The 19,310-nt window shown below is 35.9% G+C and overlaps 1 protein-coding gene across 3 annotated transcripts in view; it reads right to left on the reverse strand.

The window, feature by feature from the left end:
- RALGPS2 (Ral GEF with PH domain and SH3 binding motif 2) overlaps positions 1 to 19,310 on the reverse strand; it is a 157,004-nt gene that overhangs the window by 81,750 nt on the left and 55,944 nt on the right. For 2 of the 3 annotated variants that reach the window (XM_047703963.1, XM_047703961.1), the window contains exons 5-7: positions 15,897 to 15,980; positions 11,125 to 11,214; positions 5,565 to 5,657 (exon numbers count right to left, since the gene is read on the reverse strand). In XM_047703963.1, the coding sequence (XP_047559919.1) occupies positions 5,565 to 5,657; positions 11,125 to 11,214; positions 15,897 to 15,980 (267 nt within the window). The remainder of the gene's footprint in view (positions 1 to 5,564; positions 5,658 to 11,124; positions 11,215 to 15,896; positions 15,981 to 19,310) is intronic. The other variant, XM_047703964.1, reaches the window with a different exon arrangement.

Here is a 19,310-nt window from a genome sequence, read left to right on the forward strand (position 1 = left end):
CCCTCAGCCTTGGAAAAACAAACCTGTAAGGAAGAAGCTAATCAGCTAGATCACCTGTCATGGTCTACTCTGGACGGACCACTCTGGGGATGACTGAGCAATGTTCCATGGACTATACTTGGTCAGACTTAAACCAAAGGCGAATTATTCTGAGATCGCTATTTGAAAAAACGTCTTGCATATATTATCCCATATATTGTTTGCTATTGTGTTTCTTTTATTGATACTGTAAAAGGTGTTCTTTCAAGTGATATTTTCAAATTGTTTCAAGTACAACTGGTTTTGTGTACTGTTTGTATATTCAGTCATTGTAATAAACTTTTTTTTAAATTGTGGTAAAATATACATAACATTCACCATTTTAACCATTTTCAAGCGTACACTTTAATGGCATTAAGTACATTCATCTTATCAACCAACCATCACCACCAACCATGCATGGTCAGAACTCTTTTTATCTTCCCAAACTGAAATTCCACACCCACTGGACAGTAACTCCCATTCCTTCCTCCTTTGGGCCCCTAGCAACCATCTTCTACATTCTGTCTCTATGAATCTGACTATTCTTGGTACCTGGTATATACAAAATCAGACAGTATCTGTCCTTTTATGTCTGGCTAATTTCTCTTAGTGTAACATCTTTAAGATTCATCCATGGTGTGACGTGTCACAATTCCATTCCTTTTTAATGCTAAATAATATCCCATTCTACGTGTATGCATTGTGTATATCCATTCATCTGCTGATGGATGTTTAGGCCATTTACACATTTCCAACTGTACTTCTGGGTCTCATGGTCCATCCTATGCAAAAGCTCCATTCTTAACCTCTTCTTTAAGCACTCTTCCTTCTTTTGTAACATGAGCCTAGATTTGATTTGGGTGCAATCCTGGCTCCTTGCTCTTCATAATTTTTTCCCAACATCCTCCAGCTTCTACTAAGTTCAAGCACTAGATCAGTGCTGTCTGATCAAATTTTGTGATGAAAACGATCTCTGTGCTGCCCAATACAATGGCCACCAGCCACATGACTACTGAGTACTGGCAACATGACTAGTATGAATGAGGAACTAAATTTTAAATTTAATTTTAATGATCTAAATACCCACATGTGGCTAGTGGCTACCATACTGGACGGAGAGCACTAGATTATAACACTTATGTTTCTGTCATCAACAGAGCTACTAGTCATTTTCCCCATTGTATCTTAAAGGTGTTAGTAGTTGTAGAAAGAGTCCGCGAACCACCATGATTTTCATATTTTGGTGACTGTAATTTTCACACAGATGACACTCTTACTACATGGTATCTCAGTTCCTTGACTTCACCTCCCCCTTCAATGATCCTACCTTCTACTACTTGAGTTACTCCCTTGGTTATCCTGAATCCAAAAAGAACGGACTGCACCAGACTTTCCAATCCAGTTACCAATGCTACTTTTTCACTCCTCCTTCTCTCTTTTACTAGGTGTAAATTCCTTACCTTACTAAAACAACTTTGTACATTTACCCACTTTCTCTCTTGTGCTATCCCTGACCCCAATATGGAACAAACAATCCTTGAAAAATTCCAACACTGGTTAAATACAATTCTCATCACTATTCCAGACTTAATGCTGAACACCTGAACCTGACTGGAGCATACATGACTTCGCTGACTGGTTTCACCTTTAATTTATGACCAAAAATCTCAATCATAAGGCCTACCATACCAAACCTACCCTATTTCCCTAGTTAATTCATTCTCACACTCTTCTAATAAGATGACTTTCATCTGTTCTTTCTTCAAACCTCTAACACCTCTCCCCCATCACTCTCAATCAGTGACTCTGCTTTACATGTCTTAAGAAACAAGTATCAGAGGAATTTCTAGAATCTCACCACCACAGGTACCAACTTACCTGCACCTGTAAGCAAATGCATCCCCTTCTCTCCTGTTAAAATGGATAAACTGTTCCTGCTCCACTCCAGAACCAGATCAATTCCCTCCTGCCTGATTAAGGGTATTGCTAGAGTAACTTCTTGCTCTCCTACCATTTTTCTATTAGGTCACTGCACCAGCATACAAACATACTGTCATGGACCTCATTTCCAAAAACAAAGCAAAATTTGGTCTTACATCCCCCTCTAGCTGTCAGATTTCTCTGCAGCACCACAACCCTGCCCTTTACAACAAAATTCCTCAAATGCATTTTCTGTATTTGCTGTCTCATATTTTTCTCCACATTCTCTCAAATCCAATCAGTTTTTGGTCCACCGCTATACTGAAACCACTCTTGGCAAGGTTGCCAATCCTCTACAACTGCCCATATCCAGTGCCCATGTCAAGGTTCTCACCTAATTCAACTTACTAGCAGCATATGACATGGGGGATCACTTTTTTTTTTTAAGATTTTATTTACTTATTTGACAGAGAGAGAGAAAGAGGGAGCACAGCAGGGGGAGCAGCAGGCAGAAGGAGAGGGGGAAGCAGGCTAGCCGAGCAGGAAGGCTGATGTGGGGCTCGATCCCAGGACCCTGGCCTAATGACCTGAGCTGAAGGCAGACGCTTAATGACTGAGCCACCCAGGCGCCCCGTGATCACTCTTCCTTGAAAGTTTCATTACCTGACTGTGGAAAACTCCCACTGTAATATTTCCTTTGCTGAGTCCTCATTTTTCCAATCTAAATCTTGGGAGGCTTCCAGGGTTCTTCATCTGTACTTATAATTCAGGTGATCCTTATGTTTTAAATAATACCATTATGCTGATGATCAAAAATATATTATCTCTAGCCCTAACTCCTCCCTTAAACTTGTACACCTGACTCTGACCTTATAGTTGCACATGGATATTCATCAGCCAACTCAAACTTGTTATGTGTAAGAAGAGAACCTCCCTGCCCCACCACCAACACACTCCTCCTCTATACCCCCAGAATATCAGTAAACAGCATCTCCATTATTTGATTTGATGTGACCTCTCTGGACACACTCATCTCCTACCATCAACTACCCCATAGCTTACTCCACTCTCTCAACACTGACTGACCTGCTATTCTTTGAATGTCATTAGGGCCTTTGTACTATCACCTCTGCTTGAAATTTTCTTCTCCCAGACTTCCACACAAATGGTTCTCTCAGTTCTTCCAGCTCTCTAGGCAACTGTCACGGATATTAGCCCTTGAACAATATGGGTTTGAACTCCGTGGGTACACTTATACGTGAATTTTTTTACAGTGGAGTACTATAAATGCATATTCTCTTCCTTATGATTTTCTTAGTAACATTTTTTTCTCTAACTTACTTTATTGTAAGAATGCAGTATATGATGCATATAACATAAAAAATACATGTTAATCGACTCTGTTATTGGTAAGATTTCCAAGTCAACAGCTGGCTATTGTCTGGAAGGAGTCAAAAGTTTTATGTGGATTTTTGATTGTGCAGGGGGTTTGGCATCCCTAATCCCTGCATTGTTCAAGGGTTGATTGTACTATATAAAATACCTTCCTATTTTCTCTTCTATCCCATTTAATCTGCTTTATTTTTCTTCAGAGCATTCATCACTATTTAAAATATCATTACTTTTTTACAGTTTATTTTTTCCCAGTAGAATGTTAGCTGCATAAGAGTAGGACTTTATCTGAATCACTTACTGCTGTATGCCAAGCAATCAGTGCCTGGTACAGTATAGACTATTTTAAAATTTACTATAAACACTAAAAATTTTATTCAGATTAATAATGAACTGTTAATGAATGAAAAATTCTTCTTCATGCAAATATGAGAGAGACAACAAAAATATGTTCAAGAAAGTAAAAATTAACTTGAGGGAAATGTATCTCATTACTAAGCCCCAATATACATCAGAGTATAATTCTTTACCCTAAAACTCCAAAAATGGAAATCATTACTGTGTATTTTTATTTCCAGTCACCAATGAAATTCAAGTTTTAAGAAAAGAGAGTAAGGTCATCTTATTAATAAGAATTTTTTTAAAAGATGCTATTTATTTATTTGACAGAGACACAGTGAGAGAGGAAACACAAGCAGGGGGAGTGGGAGAGGGAGAAGCAAGCTTCCCGCTGAGCAGGGAGCCTGACACAGGGCTCAATCCCAGGACCCTGGGATCATGACCTGACCCTAATGCAGATGACCAACAACTGAGCAATTTTTAAAGTAAGAAAAACCTTCACCCAGGTGCTCCTAAAACACAAACAGAATATAAAGAGGATCAGATGCTCTTCAATATAATGTCTTTCCAATACAGAAAACCACCCTGGTTTTCATGAGAAACATCTATCTCTTCAGATACTATGAAAAGTAAAAGCAACACTAGGCTAATTAAAAATGGTTACACTTTAGTTAGAAAAAAAAGTTTGGGGCACCTGGGTTGCTTAGTGGGTTAAGCCTCACCTTCTGCTCAGGTCATAATCTGAGGGTCCTGGGATCGAGCCCCGCATCAAGCTCTCTGCTCAGCAAGGAGCCTGCTTCCCCGTCTCTTTCTGCCTGCCTCTCTGCCTACTTGTGATCTCTCTCTTTCTGTGTGTCAAAAAAAATAAATAGATAAATAAATAAATAAATAAATAAAATCAATCTTTAAAAAAATTATTACGAAAAGACACACACAAATGATCTGAAGCTTGAGAATCTATCCTATTAGTAAAGAGCTCTTCAAATATGCTATGCCTTTGCTTATTAATATACTCCAGCATTTACAACCGTCACTGTCAAATAAATAAATAAAATCTTAAAAAAAAAAAAGTTTTTAGAAGTTAGTCATCTCTTTATCACAGGACTCCAAAAATACAGTAACCCTTTGTATAAAATGTAATAAACAAAATCATTACTCCTTAACACCAAAGAATACCATTAAGTAAGAACAGATTTAATTGGATCTCAAATTTTACTTATATAAAATCTAAATGAAAAATACCTAAAGCTCAAGGCCAGTACCATGTCACTCAAATATGAAAGTACACAGATTTGTAGAAGTCAAAATTCACACCCTGACCTTGTTAAAGTGATAGAACCAAATACAATTAACATGTATCAGAATGTGCAGCAACACTGCATAATCCCATGTTAGCGGTGAGATTTTTTCATTATTCCTGAGGGAAAAAAAATCTAAGTTTACTTTAAAAAAAAAAAAAAAAAGAAAATCTGAATAAGTAAATACTCCTTAATAGTTGCAATTTAGATGTTCCCTGAATTTTCCAAAAGCTTAATCTTTGTAAGATTAAATGCAAAAAATACTGTATTAAATGCAAAAAGAAAAATTATACTTTCCCATCAGTAAACCTGAAATGCTATGTTGTTGAAAATGCACAGATTCTACAAAAATGATTCACTAAATGGCAAAAAGCAAGTACCAAGCTATACTTTACCCAAAATTACCTGACAAGTCTAGTGTAACACTTAAAAGAAGAAAATGCAGGATTCAAAAAAAAAAAAAAAGAGTATAAACTAATTTAAAAGTCCTTATCTATTTTAATATTAACCTTACTAAGAACTACAGAAGAAATAAATACATCTTTATTTCTAACAGGAAGTCTAGCCCTTTCATTAACTAGGAAGCTGACTTACCGCCCATGTTTTAGTCAACCTGAAGATTGGGGCACTCTGTAAGCCAGAAACCACCGCCATAAGTGCATGAAGGTTATTCAGCTCATACAGCTTCTGAAATTTAAGAAAAAGGGGAGGAGAGATGAAAAATAGTAAGGATAACTTTAGATTAACAAGTAAAATCTAGGCAACTCGTAGTGTTCTAGTACTTCTTACCCTGATCAGTGAAATTTGTCTTTGGAGTACCCATTATGTTTACAATAAGTTGATTCTGGCCCATAACAGAAACTCCATATTCTAACCTGGCATTGTCCCCAAGCTCTGGGAACAAATCTACCTCTGGTTCAATAATATATTAAGAAAACCAAAGTTATGGCTCAGTATCAAGCTTACCCAGTATGATCATGCACCCCAGTTTCTAGTAAGGAGTCTCCTTCCTTATATTGAAATACTAAGCCTCCGCCTTATGATCCCAGTTTCAAGAAAGGATCCTGATCCAGTTTCCTACTCAGTACCCTCATAATTCCAGGGTTACGGTTCAAACCTGCTTTCCATAGTCCTTATTTCCTGCTTCCTCCTGCCTGAATCCTCTGATCCTTGGTTCTTCACTCATGTTGGGACATCCACTTGCTTCCCAATACTTGACCTTGCTTTTTGTAGTCTCCTTATAGAACTCCTCTCTAACATTAGGTTCTATCAGTTTGCCAAGAGAGCTACTCGACATTTAATGCTAATTTCCCTGATTTCCTCATACTACCACATACTTACATCTTAATGGTCCTATCTGAAAAATCATTTAGAATGGTCCTTGCCCACCACCAAGAGACTCCAAAGCAAAAATGCCTGTTTTGAACATTAGTGCAAGGAAGGGGAAGGGTTCTGTTTCTCTGGAGATCTCTGACCAATATATCACCTTAACTCAGGTCTCAAAGAATTCCCATAAAGTTTCAAGAAATATGAACTCAACAGACTCAATTTTTTAAAAAATGGAAAACAAGGGGTGCCTGGGTGGCTCAGTTGGTTAAGCATCTGCTTTCAGCTCAGGTCATGATCCCAGGGTCCTGGGATCAAGCCCCGCTTTGGGATCCCCATCTCCCTCTCCTTCTGCCTGCCATTCTGCTACTTGCGCTTTTCCTCTCTCTGTGCCAAATGAGTATTTTTTAAAAATAAATAAAAATAAAAGCTTAAACTTAGGAAAATTTAAAAATGGGAAATGAAAAAACATAAGGAAATAAGAATTCACAAATGGAGAACCATCAAGTATAGGCTTCAGTGAAATGAAGATTAAATGAAGATATTATCTAGAACGCAACATAAAAAAGTTTTCTTAAAAATGTGAAACAAAGAGACATGAAATGTAGAGAAAAGAGGCCAACATTTATCTAGTCAGAGATGCAGAAGATGATAAAAAGGATTGGTAGAAACAGTTATCTGAGAGGTAATGGTAGATTATTTTCTCAGATTACTGAAAAGATGTTAGTTCTTAGGTTGTCAGGAAGCTCAAGGAATCCTAAGCAGAGTAAAGAACAAAAAGCAAATACAAAAAACTCTAAGTCTAGAATTGTACTTTTTTAAAGATTTTATTTCCTTTTTTTTGGGAGAGAGAGCAGGAGCAGTGGGGAGAGGAAGAAGCAGGCACCCCACTGAGCAGGGAGCCCAATATGGGGCTCCCTGAGCTGAAGGCATAAAACTTAACTGACTAAGCCATCCAGGCACCACTAGAATAGCCTTTTTTAAGAACAAGGAAACATAAAGAGACGTCTAGGTTAAATAAAATAAAGATCACTTTAACAAAGAATTTTTAAAAATGGTGTCAGATGCTCAACATCACTAATTATTAGGGAAATGCAAATCAAAGCCACAATGAGATATCCTCTCATACTGCTGATTGGCTATTATTAAAAAAAAAAAAAACACCTCAGAAAATAACAAGCGCTGGCAAGTATGTGGGGGAAACACTGCTCACACACTGCTGGTGGGACTATAAATTGATGCAGCCACTATGGAAAGCACTGTGGAGGTTTCTCAAAGATTTAAAAACAGAACTACCATATGATCCAGCAATTCTGTTTATGGGTATTTATCCAAAGAAAATGAGAACACCAATTCAGAGAGATATATCCACCCCTATGTTCACTGCAGCCCTACTTAACAATAGACAAGGTTCGGAAGCAACCCAGTACCCACTGATAGATAAACAGATAAAGAAGATGTGGTATATATGATACAATGCAGTATTACTCAGCCATAAAAAAGAATGAAATCTTGCCATTTGTGATTATCTTGTTGAATCTAGAGGGTATTATGCTAAGTGAAATAAATCAGACACAGAAAGACAAATACAGTATGATTTTACTTATATGTGGAATCTAAAAAACGATATAAATGAACAAACAAAACAGAAACAGATTTATAGAAAATAAGCTGTCGGTTATCAGAGGGAAGGGTTTGGGGGAGTGGACAAAACAGGCAAAGGGGATTAAGAGGTACAAACTTCCAGTCCTAAAATAAGTACATTATGGGAATGTGATGTACAATATAGGAAATATTGTAAAAAGTATTATAATAATTTTGTATGGTAGCTAGACTTATCATTAAGATAATTTCATAATGTATAAAAACATTGATTCACTATGATTCACACCTGAAACTAACAGGATACTGTACGTCAATTACACGTCAATAAAAAAATGGTGCCAGAATTATTCAAATGAAAAATACAAAGAGTAATCCATAATTCATACTTACATAAAAAATTTATTACACATCGAGTAAATACTCAAGTACAAAAATCAAAGCTATAAAACTTTAAGTTATATATGCTTCAATAAGACAATAAAAATTAAAGATCAGTAAGTTTGACTACTAAACTTAAGAATACCTATATCAAAACATAACATGAAAAATGATGACAAGTCACAAACAGCATGATACATATGAAAACACATAAGAGAACTAGCATCTAGATTTAAATAAAAAAAAAACTCCTACAAAAATCAATAAGTAAGTGAAAACTGTTCAAAGATCTTGAACAGACATTTCAAGAGAGAAAACCTAAATGGCCAACAGAGAAAAAATTGTTCAATCTCATCACGTTCAATGAAGGTTATTTGTCTGTCATTTCTTTAAAGGTAATTTATCTGTTCTCTCTGTATTTCTACGGCTTAAACGCTCACATGAGCACCTAGAGACTCCAACAAGAAAGCTTTACAGCAGCAGTGTTTGTAACAACAAAAACCTGAAAACTATCCAAGCTAGAGTATGCTGAGGAATTTGTGGTATACGCAAACAAGAGGGCGCGCTACAACAGAGACACACCCCAAACCATGCAGTAACAGTGCTGAGTAAAAAAAAAACAAGTTTTTGGGTGCCTTGGTAGCTCGGTGAGTCTGCCTTCGGATCAGGTCATGATCTCAGGGTCCTGGGATCAAGTCCCACATCAGGCTCTCTGCTCAGCAGGGAGCCTGCTTCCCCCTCTCTCTCTGCCTACCTCTCTGCCTACTTGTGATCTCCATCTGTCAAATAAATAAATAAAATCTTTAAAACAAAACAAAAACCAATTTCGGAAAGTATAAATGTAATTTGGAAATAATTTAAATAAATTAAATAAATAAAACTTAAATAAAATAAATAAATATTTATTTAAATATTTAAATAAATAAATAAATAAATAAATAAATAAAACTGAAATAAATAAAACTGAAAAACATATACAACAATATGAGATTCAGGAACACACACACATATATAAAACTATCAAAGAGAAGCAAACAACATTGTGGGCAATAGTTCCTTTTGTAGTGGGAGGGTAGGGATCGCCTATGAGAAGATCTATGGGAATTCAAAGAGGGCAGTGAATACATGGACATCCACCTTACCATTCTTTTGCTACTTTTAATCTATTTTATAAATTTTTTGTGTGTCTCTGACATCAGTTTTATTCATCAAATTTGATTAGACAATAGTACCCAGTTATTTAATCAAACAATCTGGGCATTGCTGTGGAGCAATTTTGTAGATATAATTTATATCTATAATCAGCTGATTTTAATTAAAAGAGATTACATTGATAATATGGTAGGCTGCATCTAATCAGCTAAAACAGCTTAAGAGAAAAAAACTAAGGTTTTCCAGAGAAGAAATTCTGCCTCAAGACTGCAGCTTCAATTCCAGCCTGAGTTTCTAGACTGTCCATCAGCCCTATAATCGATTTCACACTTCCCAGCCCCCTCCCACAACTACTGGAGCCAATTCCTTAATTTTCTTTATATATTTTATATATATTTATCCTCCCATTCTAGAGAACCCTGATACAATCTACTAAAAGAAGAAAAACACCTGCCAGTTTTATACAGACTGAATACAGAAGGGAGGGAGGCAGAATAGAGGGATTTTAAGAGATGGTACATGACAAAAAAGAGTATGAACTACTAGGGCTTGGGACGAAAGCAACTACTGTCAAAAATAACTAAGTCTAAGAATCTGCACTGGTACTAAATGATTACTTGATGAGGAAGATAACAGGAAGACTGATAGGCAGAATTTGGTGGTTTTGAACAGAACATGTGAAGCACATACACAAAAATACCAGAGAACAATAAAACAAATTCAGACTCTGTGGAGAAAAGAGATGAATTTGTTAGCTAAAACTCATTACTTATTGAACATATCACAGAGAGTGTTTTTTATAAATTTTATGACACTGCCATAAAATATATTTGGAAAGCTAGCTCTGCCACCTAGTGCCACAGAATGTTAGAATATAATTGTTCCCAGGTGTTCAAGGAAAATAGAGAAGTGTTACAACTCACAGCAATTACAATTTTACAATAATTATAATAATTTAAAACTGTAAAAATCGTATCCTCATTTTAGTCCACTTTCATTTGGACATAAGGTAAGTTATGTATTTACCACAAGAATGATGAAGAATGTGGCTATAATTATGCCACCTTTTAGTGAACTTAACATAAGTTTGGAGTTGTTATGCATTTTAATAAAGTAATAGCATCCTCTTGTGAAATGGCCTGTTCACTCTCCTCTCTAAATTCTGACCATCCTTGAAGTCCATGTTCCTTTTCTCTTGCTGCATTTATTACCCATGCCCTACGACAACTACTCAACTAATATATTTGGTGAATATCCTCTTTATATTATTCTTTTATAAATAAAGTCTTATCATTCTCTACAATGTTGGCAGTGATATATTTTAAAAGCAAATAACTGATATGTATTTTCCTACTTAATCATGTAAGGCTTTCCCAATTACCTGCACAAGAGTCCAGTATTTTGTAACTATCCTACTTCACCATAATCTGATCTCTGCCAACTTATCCAGTCAAATAAATAGTATAATCCAGCTACTCTGAGAGAGGGAGGAAAGATGTAAGAGGGAGGAGGAGAGGAGGAATAAAGAAAAGGCAAAGAATACAAATACCCAACTGAAAAAATTGACATACTAATCAATAGGCCTTATTTTCCAGGGTCAATTAATAGTGAATAAGGTGTCACAGGCAAACATTCACTCACAAACAGTGCTGAATGACTGGACTCAAAAAATAAAAACACAAGTCTTTCTTACCTTAGCAGTTTTAATATAATGGCTCAAAACTTCTGCTCTAATTTTTAACGTCTGAGCATGAAGAATTTCTCTAACAACCCAAAAGCTTACCTGCAAATGAAAATGAAAAATAGTTGAATGGCAAGACTCTTTACTCACTAGGATTCAATTAATGACAGGAACTACTTGATGAACTACCTATAGCCGGTTAAAAAACCATACTTGCTCTTTCCCAGCACACCACCCAGTTGGCTATATACCCAATCTTTAGATGTTGCATACAATTCATATACATATGAGATATGTATGTGCACAGAGACCGATATATATGTATGTATGTACTTCAACATATAAAAACACACATAAAAACATCACTATGATGTTTCATTTGTAAAAGCAAACAACTTTTGAAGGAAAGAGCTAATAGAAGAATGCAATAAAATTGGAGTGATACAAGAAAAACACTATACCAATACATGTGATTTTGCTGTATTCTGAAACACTGTGGCAGAATTAGGTAAGCTTTAAGAGCAGACATTATAAAAAATGCTACTTATGGCACACTTTTCCTGTGTCTGTGTAATCCCACAATGCCATTTATTTACATCAAGCATAATTGTGTGAAGAATCCCAAGTGTTTCTTGGTACGAATAAAATAAAATATCATAAAGAAAAGTGTATCCAAGTCATTCTAAAATTAAGATTGTATTTTTAAAAAATCATGTAATGTTTTCTCTAATTCAATAAACTGTATTCACAATTTCTTTTAAAAATCATTAAAAATAATTCATCAAAAGGCATACTAGATCTATCTGTAACACTACTAAGAGGCTCTAATCCACTCTGATCAAAGTAGTTTGCTTACCATATGGTATAATGTAACATATTTTTAATTCATTTACTATGAAAAGAAAATCAAAGTACCATCAGTTGGCTCACACTTCTGTAAGTCTAAAAACAGGGTATATTAGTAAGAAATGACAGTGCAAAATATAGTGCCACTGCCTCACAATTCATCTCCCTGTTTTAGTGAGAAACATTTCAGATTTTATATATATATTTTACAAAACCACCTTTATTATTTGTTACTATATTTGACAATAACTATCCCTGATTCTGATAAAGTTTACTTCTAAAATATATCAAAAGCTATACTTTAGATATTTGATCAACAAACCATAGCCTATATCACCTGTGAACTCAATCTAAACTGCATGATCACTGACTTAACTAAATTTAATGTGAAGGGGGCACCTGGGTGGCTCAGTGGGTTAAGCCTCTGCCTTCGGCTCAGGTCATGATCCCAGGGTCCTGGGATCGAGCCCCGCATCGGGCTCTCTGCTCAGCAGGGAGCCTGCTTCCACTTCTCTCTCTCTCTCTGCCTGCCTCTCTGCCTACTTATGATCTCTGTCTGTTAAATAAATAAATAAAATCTTAAAAAAAATTTAATGTGAGACAAATTTTAAGACTAATACCATCAAGATATTAAAACATGGCCAAAAAGTTTTTGTCATTCCTTTCGTTGGAAGTTGGGGTATATGTTACCTCCATGTCATTTGGACAGGCTTGTGACTACTTTAATGAACAGAAGATTAATGAAATTGCTGGTAACTTCCAGGACAAGGTCATAAAAGAGCATGCAGGCCTTGCCTTGATTATTGGAACATTCTGTCTGAGATTCCTAAACTACCTACCATGTAAGAAGTACAACTACCTGAGACCACCATGCTGGAAAGGCTCAGTGTAGGTGCTCTCCAACTGACAGACCCAGCTAAAGCCAACCACACCTGAGAATACTGATCCAGAATGACCAACACTAAGATACAGTTCAATAAAATTACTGGGAAAAAATCTGTTGGCCACAGAGACAAAAAGATCAAGTAATTTCTAAGGAAAAGAAAATGTAATTATCATCAGACTTCTCAACAGCAACACTGTCAGGAAAAAAAAATGGAGTAACATATATCAAGGAAAAAACGTTTTTATACAGAGGATAGGAAAATTTGTCAGTATGCAAGAATTCTGGCCTTACTGTTCTAATGAGTCCTTCTTGAGTATTTTAACAGAGAATGAGCTTCACGTAACCAAAATGCCTAGAGAAACACCAACATAAGGATGGTACTTTTTCAAAGAACTAAGACTAAAAGAGAGTTAAAAGAGTGCATTATATAATGCCTATATGCTCAGACAATATATAGTACAATTACAAAAACAGAACATCTGCAAAACATGTTTATAGGAACATTATTGGTATTAGTATTATTCTGAGGCTTTTGTTTATTATGTAGGATAAAGCAAATGAGTATACGATAGGGTATTGCATCATGTTCTGTGTTCCTTGAAAACCAGAATTCTGGGTGTGGAAGAAAGAACATGTGGATGTAATACAGAAGAGTTGGAAGTAAAACCCTGGTCTTGAATCTGAATTAGAAGTATCAATATGAACTAATGAGATGCTTTATCTTTAAATAGTTGTATGTCTATGTTATGTGTATGATACACAGATATCCTAGCTATCTTTGCTGAAAAAGGCATAGAAGTTGTCATTCTGACAGCAATGAGCGTTCCTGGCATCCAGATCCACTACCCCCAGTAAGAAACCAGGACTTTAAAGAAATGTTGATTGTAGGCCAGGGACAGGTAATGGACAAAATGAGCCTGAAAGAGATTTGTATACCAGATGGCAAGGAAACTATTCAATACTACCAGCGTCATGACAAAGGACATGAATGCCAACTTGAAAAGACTTCCACTGGCCAAAAATGGAGTATTACTTTCAATAAAGATAATAACCACAATGGGTTGAAACGTATCATATGCATTTAAATTTATGAGTTCATAATGGTATTAAAGATAAAAAACTACTTGGTCACTATTAGAGAAAGACAGAACACCAATTTGTTATCTTCAAAATTATTAAATAAAGGGGAAGAATCAAACATTTATCTTTCCTTGCTTACAGGAAATGAATCTCTGGGCAAGCAAATACCAGATGAAGGAAAATGTGTCTATAAAAGCACTTCAAGGGGCGCCTGGGGGGCTCAGTTGGTTAATCATCTGCCTTTGGCTCCAGGTCCCATGGTCCTGGGATTAAGCCCCGCATCCAGCCCGTATTGGGCTCGCTGATCAGGGAAGGGTCTGCTTCTCCCTCTCCCTTAGCCCCTCCACCCCCCTTCACGCTTGCTCTCTCTCAAATAAATCTTTAAAAAATAATAATAATAATCGGGCAGACAGATTCCTTTTAAAAGACTAACTTCTTTCATAATTTGCTATTTCAAACCTCCTATGATCCTACTCGGAGAAATTAACAGAGTAATGGACCAACTAAGTAAGACTGTAGGATCAACCGTAACCTGGAATAAGGATAAAGGCTTTTGGTACAACGTGACATATTTGACTCTGGCAACTTTTTGGCTTATTTAGGAATTAACAGGCTTAAAATCTAAAGTCATATTTGTGAATATTATAACAATGTTTTTGCTATGGCAAAAAAATTTTTACTATGATGACAAATTCTGAGCAATTCAGAAAAATCTGAATATATAACTATATAACTTGAATATAAAATTCAGTGAAAGACATGGTTGCCTTATATCCTATTTTAATGGTTTAATCTCATTTTTAAGAACTTTGATCCACTTTATTTTGGGGAATACGGTGAACCAAATAACCTGAAAAACTGTTTGCTATATAAACTTCTAGAAATGTTGGGTTAAAGACAACAAACTCTTTTTTTAAAAAATGTGTGACTAACTTCAAAGAAAGGATTTCCCCTAGAGGCAAAAAGAAGGGGAAAAAAGGGAGGAAACAAAGGCAAAGCTGTGGTAAAAGAAAGGGCACTGCAGCTGCCCATGGAGGATTTTCTCTCAGTGACTTAGGGGCTTTGGATTTAATACTCCTCCTAAGACATAATACAAGTTGCCCATCTCTATTCTATCATACGATGTCTATCTAAGGGATTGTCAAAGTGCTATGATCTTGGAGAACCTGTAGGCTACAACAATTCACTTATTGGCAGGGGAAGACAAACACAGGAGATGGAGAAAAATAAGTTTTTCTTAAGAATCTGTAACTTGTCCTTAAGTGGATTTCAAGTTTAAATTTTCACTATAGCAACGTATGGAAGTTCCCAACCAAAACTTATGAGGAACTTAACTAAGTCATTATAGTCTTTGGTACTAGCAAAAGCAAACAAAAGCATTTCAGAAGAAATATACCCTCAAACTAAGCAGCAGCAGAATTCCCATAGATGCAGCACAGATAAAGCTTAAATGAACATGAGCTCTCAATCTAGAATTACAAAATGCGGAAGAAAACCATGTTGTGTAAGGATCAGCAAAAATAACACAGAATTAGTACTCCCAGGTCTTCGGATAATAACACAGAAATTATATTGTAAAATGCTGAAAATGATTTAAGAAATATTAAAAATGACACTAGCGTAAAAGCACACAGATTTGAAACAGGTATGACCCATCTATAAGAGAATGAGTGAATTGAAATACAGATCTGAAGAAACCATTCAGAATGGGTGTACATACAAAACAAGGTAAGTTAAGATGCAAGCAGAAAAGAATAGCAAGAGAGTAGAAAAGAAATAGAGAATAGCAAGGGAGTAGAAAGAGAAATTACAGAAGAAAAATACAGAGATCATGGAGAGAGACAATGTTGGAAGAGACAGTGGCTAAAAATATTCCAGCACTGACGTGAGAAGTTAAACTACTTCTTAATGAAAATATATTAAGGAACTGAATTTCAGAAACAAAATTATCAAAATTTTACAAGCAACTCACATGATTAAATCTTCTTGTGAAGGCAACAGCATTTGGTGCAGAACTGTATTTTTCTTTTTTATTCCATCCACAACTTGAAAGCTCCTGAAAAAAACGAGTAAAAATAAATTCACTAAATAGCCCAGTTTTCTTGTTATATTAAAGGTTTCGAAACATAAAAGACAGTTGTGTCCTTTCCTAGAGCCATTTAACAGGAACATTCTAATACTATAAGCACTCAATTAAATCACAAAAACAAACTCTACTAGTAGAATGTAAGAGGGAAAATTACTTGTCTGTGAGAATACAGATGACTAGAGTTACACTCTACAGGGAAACTGGTGGATTCTTCTTTGAAGCGATTTGAATCCCAAATAATCCCAGATAATGAAAGTTGAGCTTCCTACAATTTATAGTGAAGCCTAGTAGTTGCTGAGCCCAATTCAGTTACTCAGAACTTTCAATTAGGTTCCCAGAACCTCACTCTTTGAGCTGACAGCCAACCTCCCAAAATGTGTGATCAAACCTCTAAAAAAAAAAAGTTCTTGATACTCCAGGGTATCAAGACACCCCAGGGTGTCAATGCTGTTGACCGGGTCTGTCAATAGAATTCAAAGGGCTTAATAAATCTGGATGTCAAAAAATTAAATTTTTATTTTATACTAACCTCTGATACGACACTCCTTTTAATTATAAATGCAGAGTACAGATTACAGAAGAGTTAACAATACCTGTGACTTTTGTCACTGATAAAAAAATTTTCATATCACCTTATAGTTGGTACAGACAGTCCAAAAATATCATTTATACTTACCACTAGTTTGTGCTCGCTTCGGCAGCACATATACTATACTTACCACTAGTTTGAAATTAGCTCATTATCTCTGTATCTTATGTGTTAATAAGGGAGTACATATATATTGCTATGTAACAGTTATAAAAATACACTGATAAGTATATTTCATGGAATTGATTCCTTTGATTTTAAAGAGGGGTTCAGCTTCCTAGGCTTTGTTCAGGTGCCAAAGGGGTCCAAGGTTCAAAGCAGGTTAAGAACCCTGCTGTAATGCAGTAACCACACCAGAAAGAGAGAGAATCTATCTGAGGAAATCTATCTATCTAATCTGAGCAAACTGTGTTAGGGCAGAAAACAAACAAACAAACAAAAACAGAAAAAAAAAATCATACAACTATTACTTTCAGATAGCTAAGATATTGCTCCCATTAGGCAAAAACAGGAGGATATATTTAGAGGACAAAAGAGAGCTTTTAGAAATGAAAAACACGGTAAGGGAGATTTTAAAAACCAACAAAAACCACAACCAAGAGTTGTGAGATAAAGGTGATAAAATCTTTCACAAAATAAACTCAAAATAGGAGTCAAAATATTATGTTTATAGAGTCCGTAAGAGTCAATGTCTGCATAATAACAAGAACAGAGAAAAATAACTTAACAAAAAGTTTTTTTTAATACCTCTAGAACTTAAGGACAGGAAAGACCTATCTCGTGCCTTTTATAATGGGGTAAATTTAAAAAAAAAAACCAACCTCAAATCAAGGCCTAGCATCAAAAAGTTTAGAACATTAGTGACTAAGGGATTATAAATCAGTAAGATTAAAAAACAAAGCAAAATAAAAATAGATTACAGTCAGAAAAAGGGATCAAAGGCATCGATACCTCAAGAGTTAACACTGAAAGTCGAAGACAACTGAAATAATGTCTTCAAAATCCTAGAATTCTGTGTCCAACAAAAATGTGAAATTGGGGCGCCTGGGTGGCTCAGTGGGTTAAGCCGCTGCCTTCCGCTCAGGTCATGATCTCAGAGTCCTGGGATCGAGCCCCGCATCGGGCTCTCTGCTCAGCAGGGAGCCTGCTTCCTCCTCTCTCTGCCTGCCTCTCTGCCTGCTTGTGATCTCTCTGTCAAATAAATAAATAAAATCTTTAAAAAAAAAATGTGAAATTAAATATGAAAATATACTGCAGAGATTTTCAGACATGAAAGTCTCAGAGAATTTGTTTTCTATGTACCTATTCTCAGAGAGCCAGCAGAATTATATGGTCCCTTAAAACAAACTAGCAAATTAAGAAAAAGGAAGACATGGGATCCAGGAAACTTAGTAACAAACATAGAAAGGAAATACTACAAATACCCAGATTAACAGTAAAGGGAGATCCTGGGACACAACGGTGAGCAGAGCTTAAGAACAACAGTTTAGGGGCACCAGGGTGGCTCAGTCAATTGAGTGTGTCTGCCTTCAGCTCAGATCATGATCCCAGGGTCCTGGGATCAAGCCCTGCATCAGGCTCCTTGCTCAGCTGGAGGCCTGCTTCTCCCTCTCCCACTCCCCCTGCTTGTGTTCCCTCTCTCGCTGTTTCTCTCTCTCTGTGTCAAATAAACAAATAAATTAAAAAAAAAAAAAAAAGAACAACAGCTCAGACATTAACTAGCAAGAAGACAGAAATTACAAGAAGGGTGCCTCTCAAAGATGAAGCAATGTCTAAGAGTTTGAACACACTGAGAAGGCATTCACTATATTCACCAATGGCAGAAAAATTAGTGACCAGTACAAAGAAAGCTTAAGTAAGTTATTAGCTCAAGGAAAACAAAATTTAAGTAAGTAAGCACGGCTCAATTGTAAAGAATAGTTGAGCCATGATTACTTATTCATGTCAAAATTATGACATAACTACATGTGAAAAAGAAGAGGAAGTCAACTGTGTAAATGTCAGGGGAACAGAATGTAAGACTATGAACTCATCTTCTATAGTACAGAGTCAATAAATCATATCCAAAATTTTAAAAATTATAAACGATAGGCATTTAGATGCATTATTTGAAAACTGGACATAAACTCCTCCAAGGAGGAACAGCTAAGACACTGGATGGGTATGAGACTCAAGGGTGGGGCTGATGAAGATATGTGACTTCTTAAATGTGATGTATTCTTATCTTCCATAAAATTTAGAAACAGAAATAAAAAGAAACAGTCTAAGATGGAGGAAATAGTTTTAATGATACAGTACTTCAAAAAACAAGTACTGTTCCCTTGCCTGGCGTGGTATCAGTGAATATTGAAAAAAGTGGTAGATTCAGATATTTTGGAGACAGGCAGGCCTTGGTCAAAACTCGATCTACACAGCATAGGCCAAAAATGAGGTATCCAGAGATACACCGATTCCCTTTTCTGGCTGAGTAACCGAGATGGAGAATACTGAGGGAAGAAATAGCAATTACTGCTTCAACACAGTAGATAAGCAATAAATGCTCTGAAGATACCAATTACTAACTTTTTTAAAACCTAAAGCTAGATTACAACCTTCAGATTTGAAATTACTGGAGGAAAATATAAAACAACAGTTAAAAAAAAAAAAAAAGAATTGTTTGTTACTGAGCCTAAATAACCATTTCACATTACCTCCCTGTATAGATAGAA

The sequence above is a fragment of the Lutra lutra genome, chromosome 15, assembly GCF_902655055.1.
Source record: "Lutra lutra chromosome 15, mLutLut1.2, whole genome shotgun sequence".
NCBI lineage: Eukaryota > Metazoa > Chordata > Mammalia > Carnivora > Mustelidae > Lutra > Lutra lutra.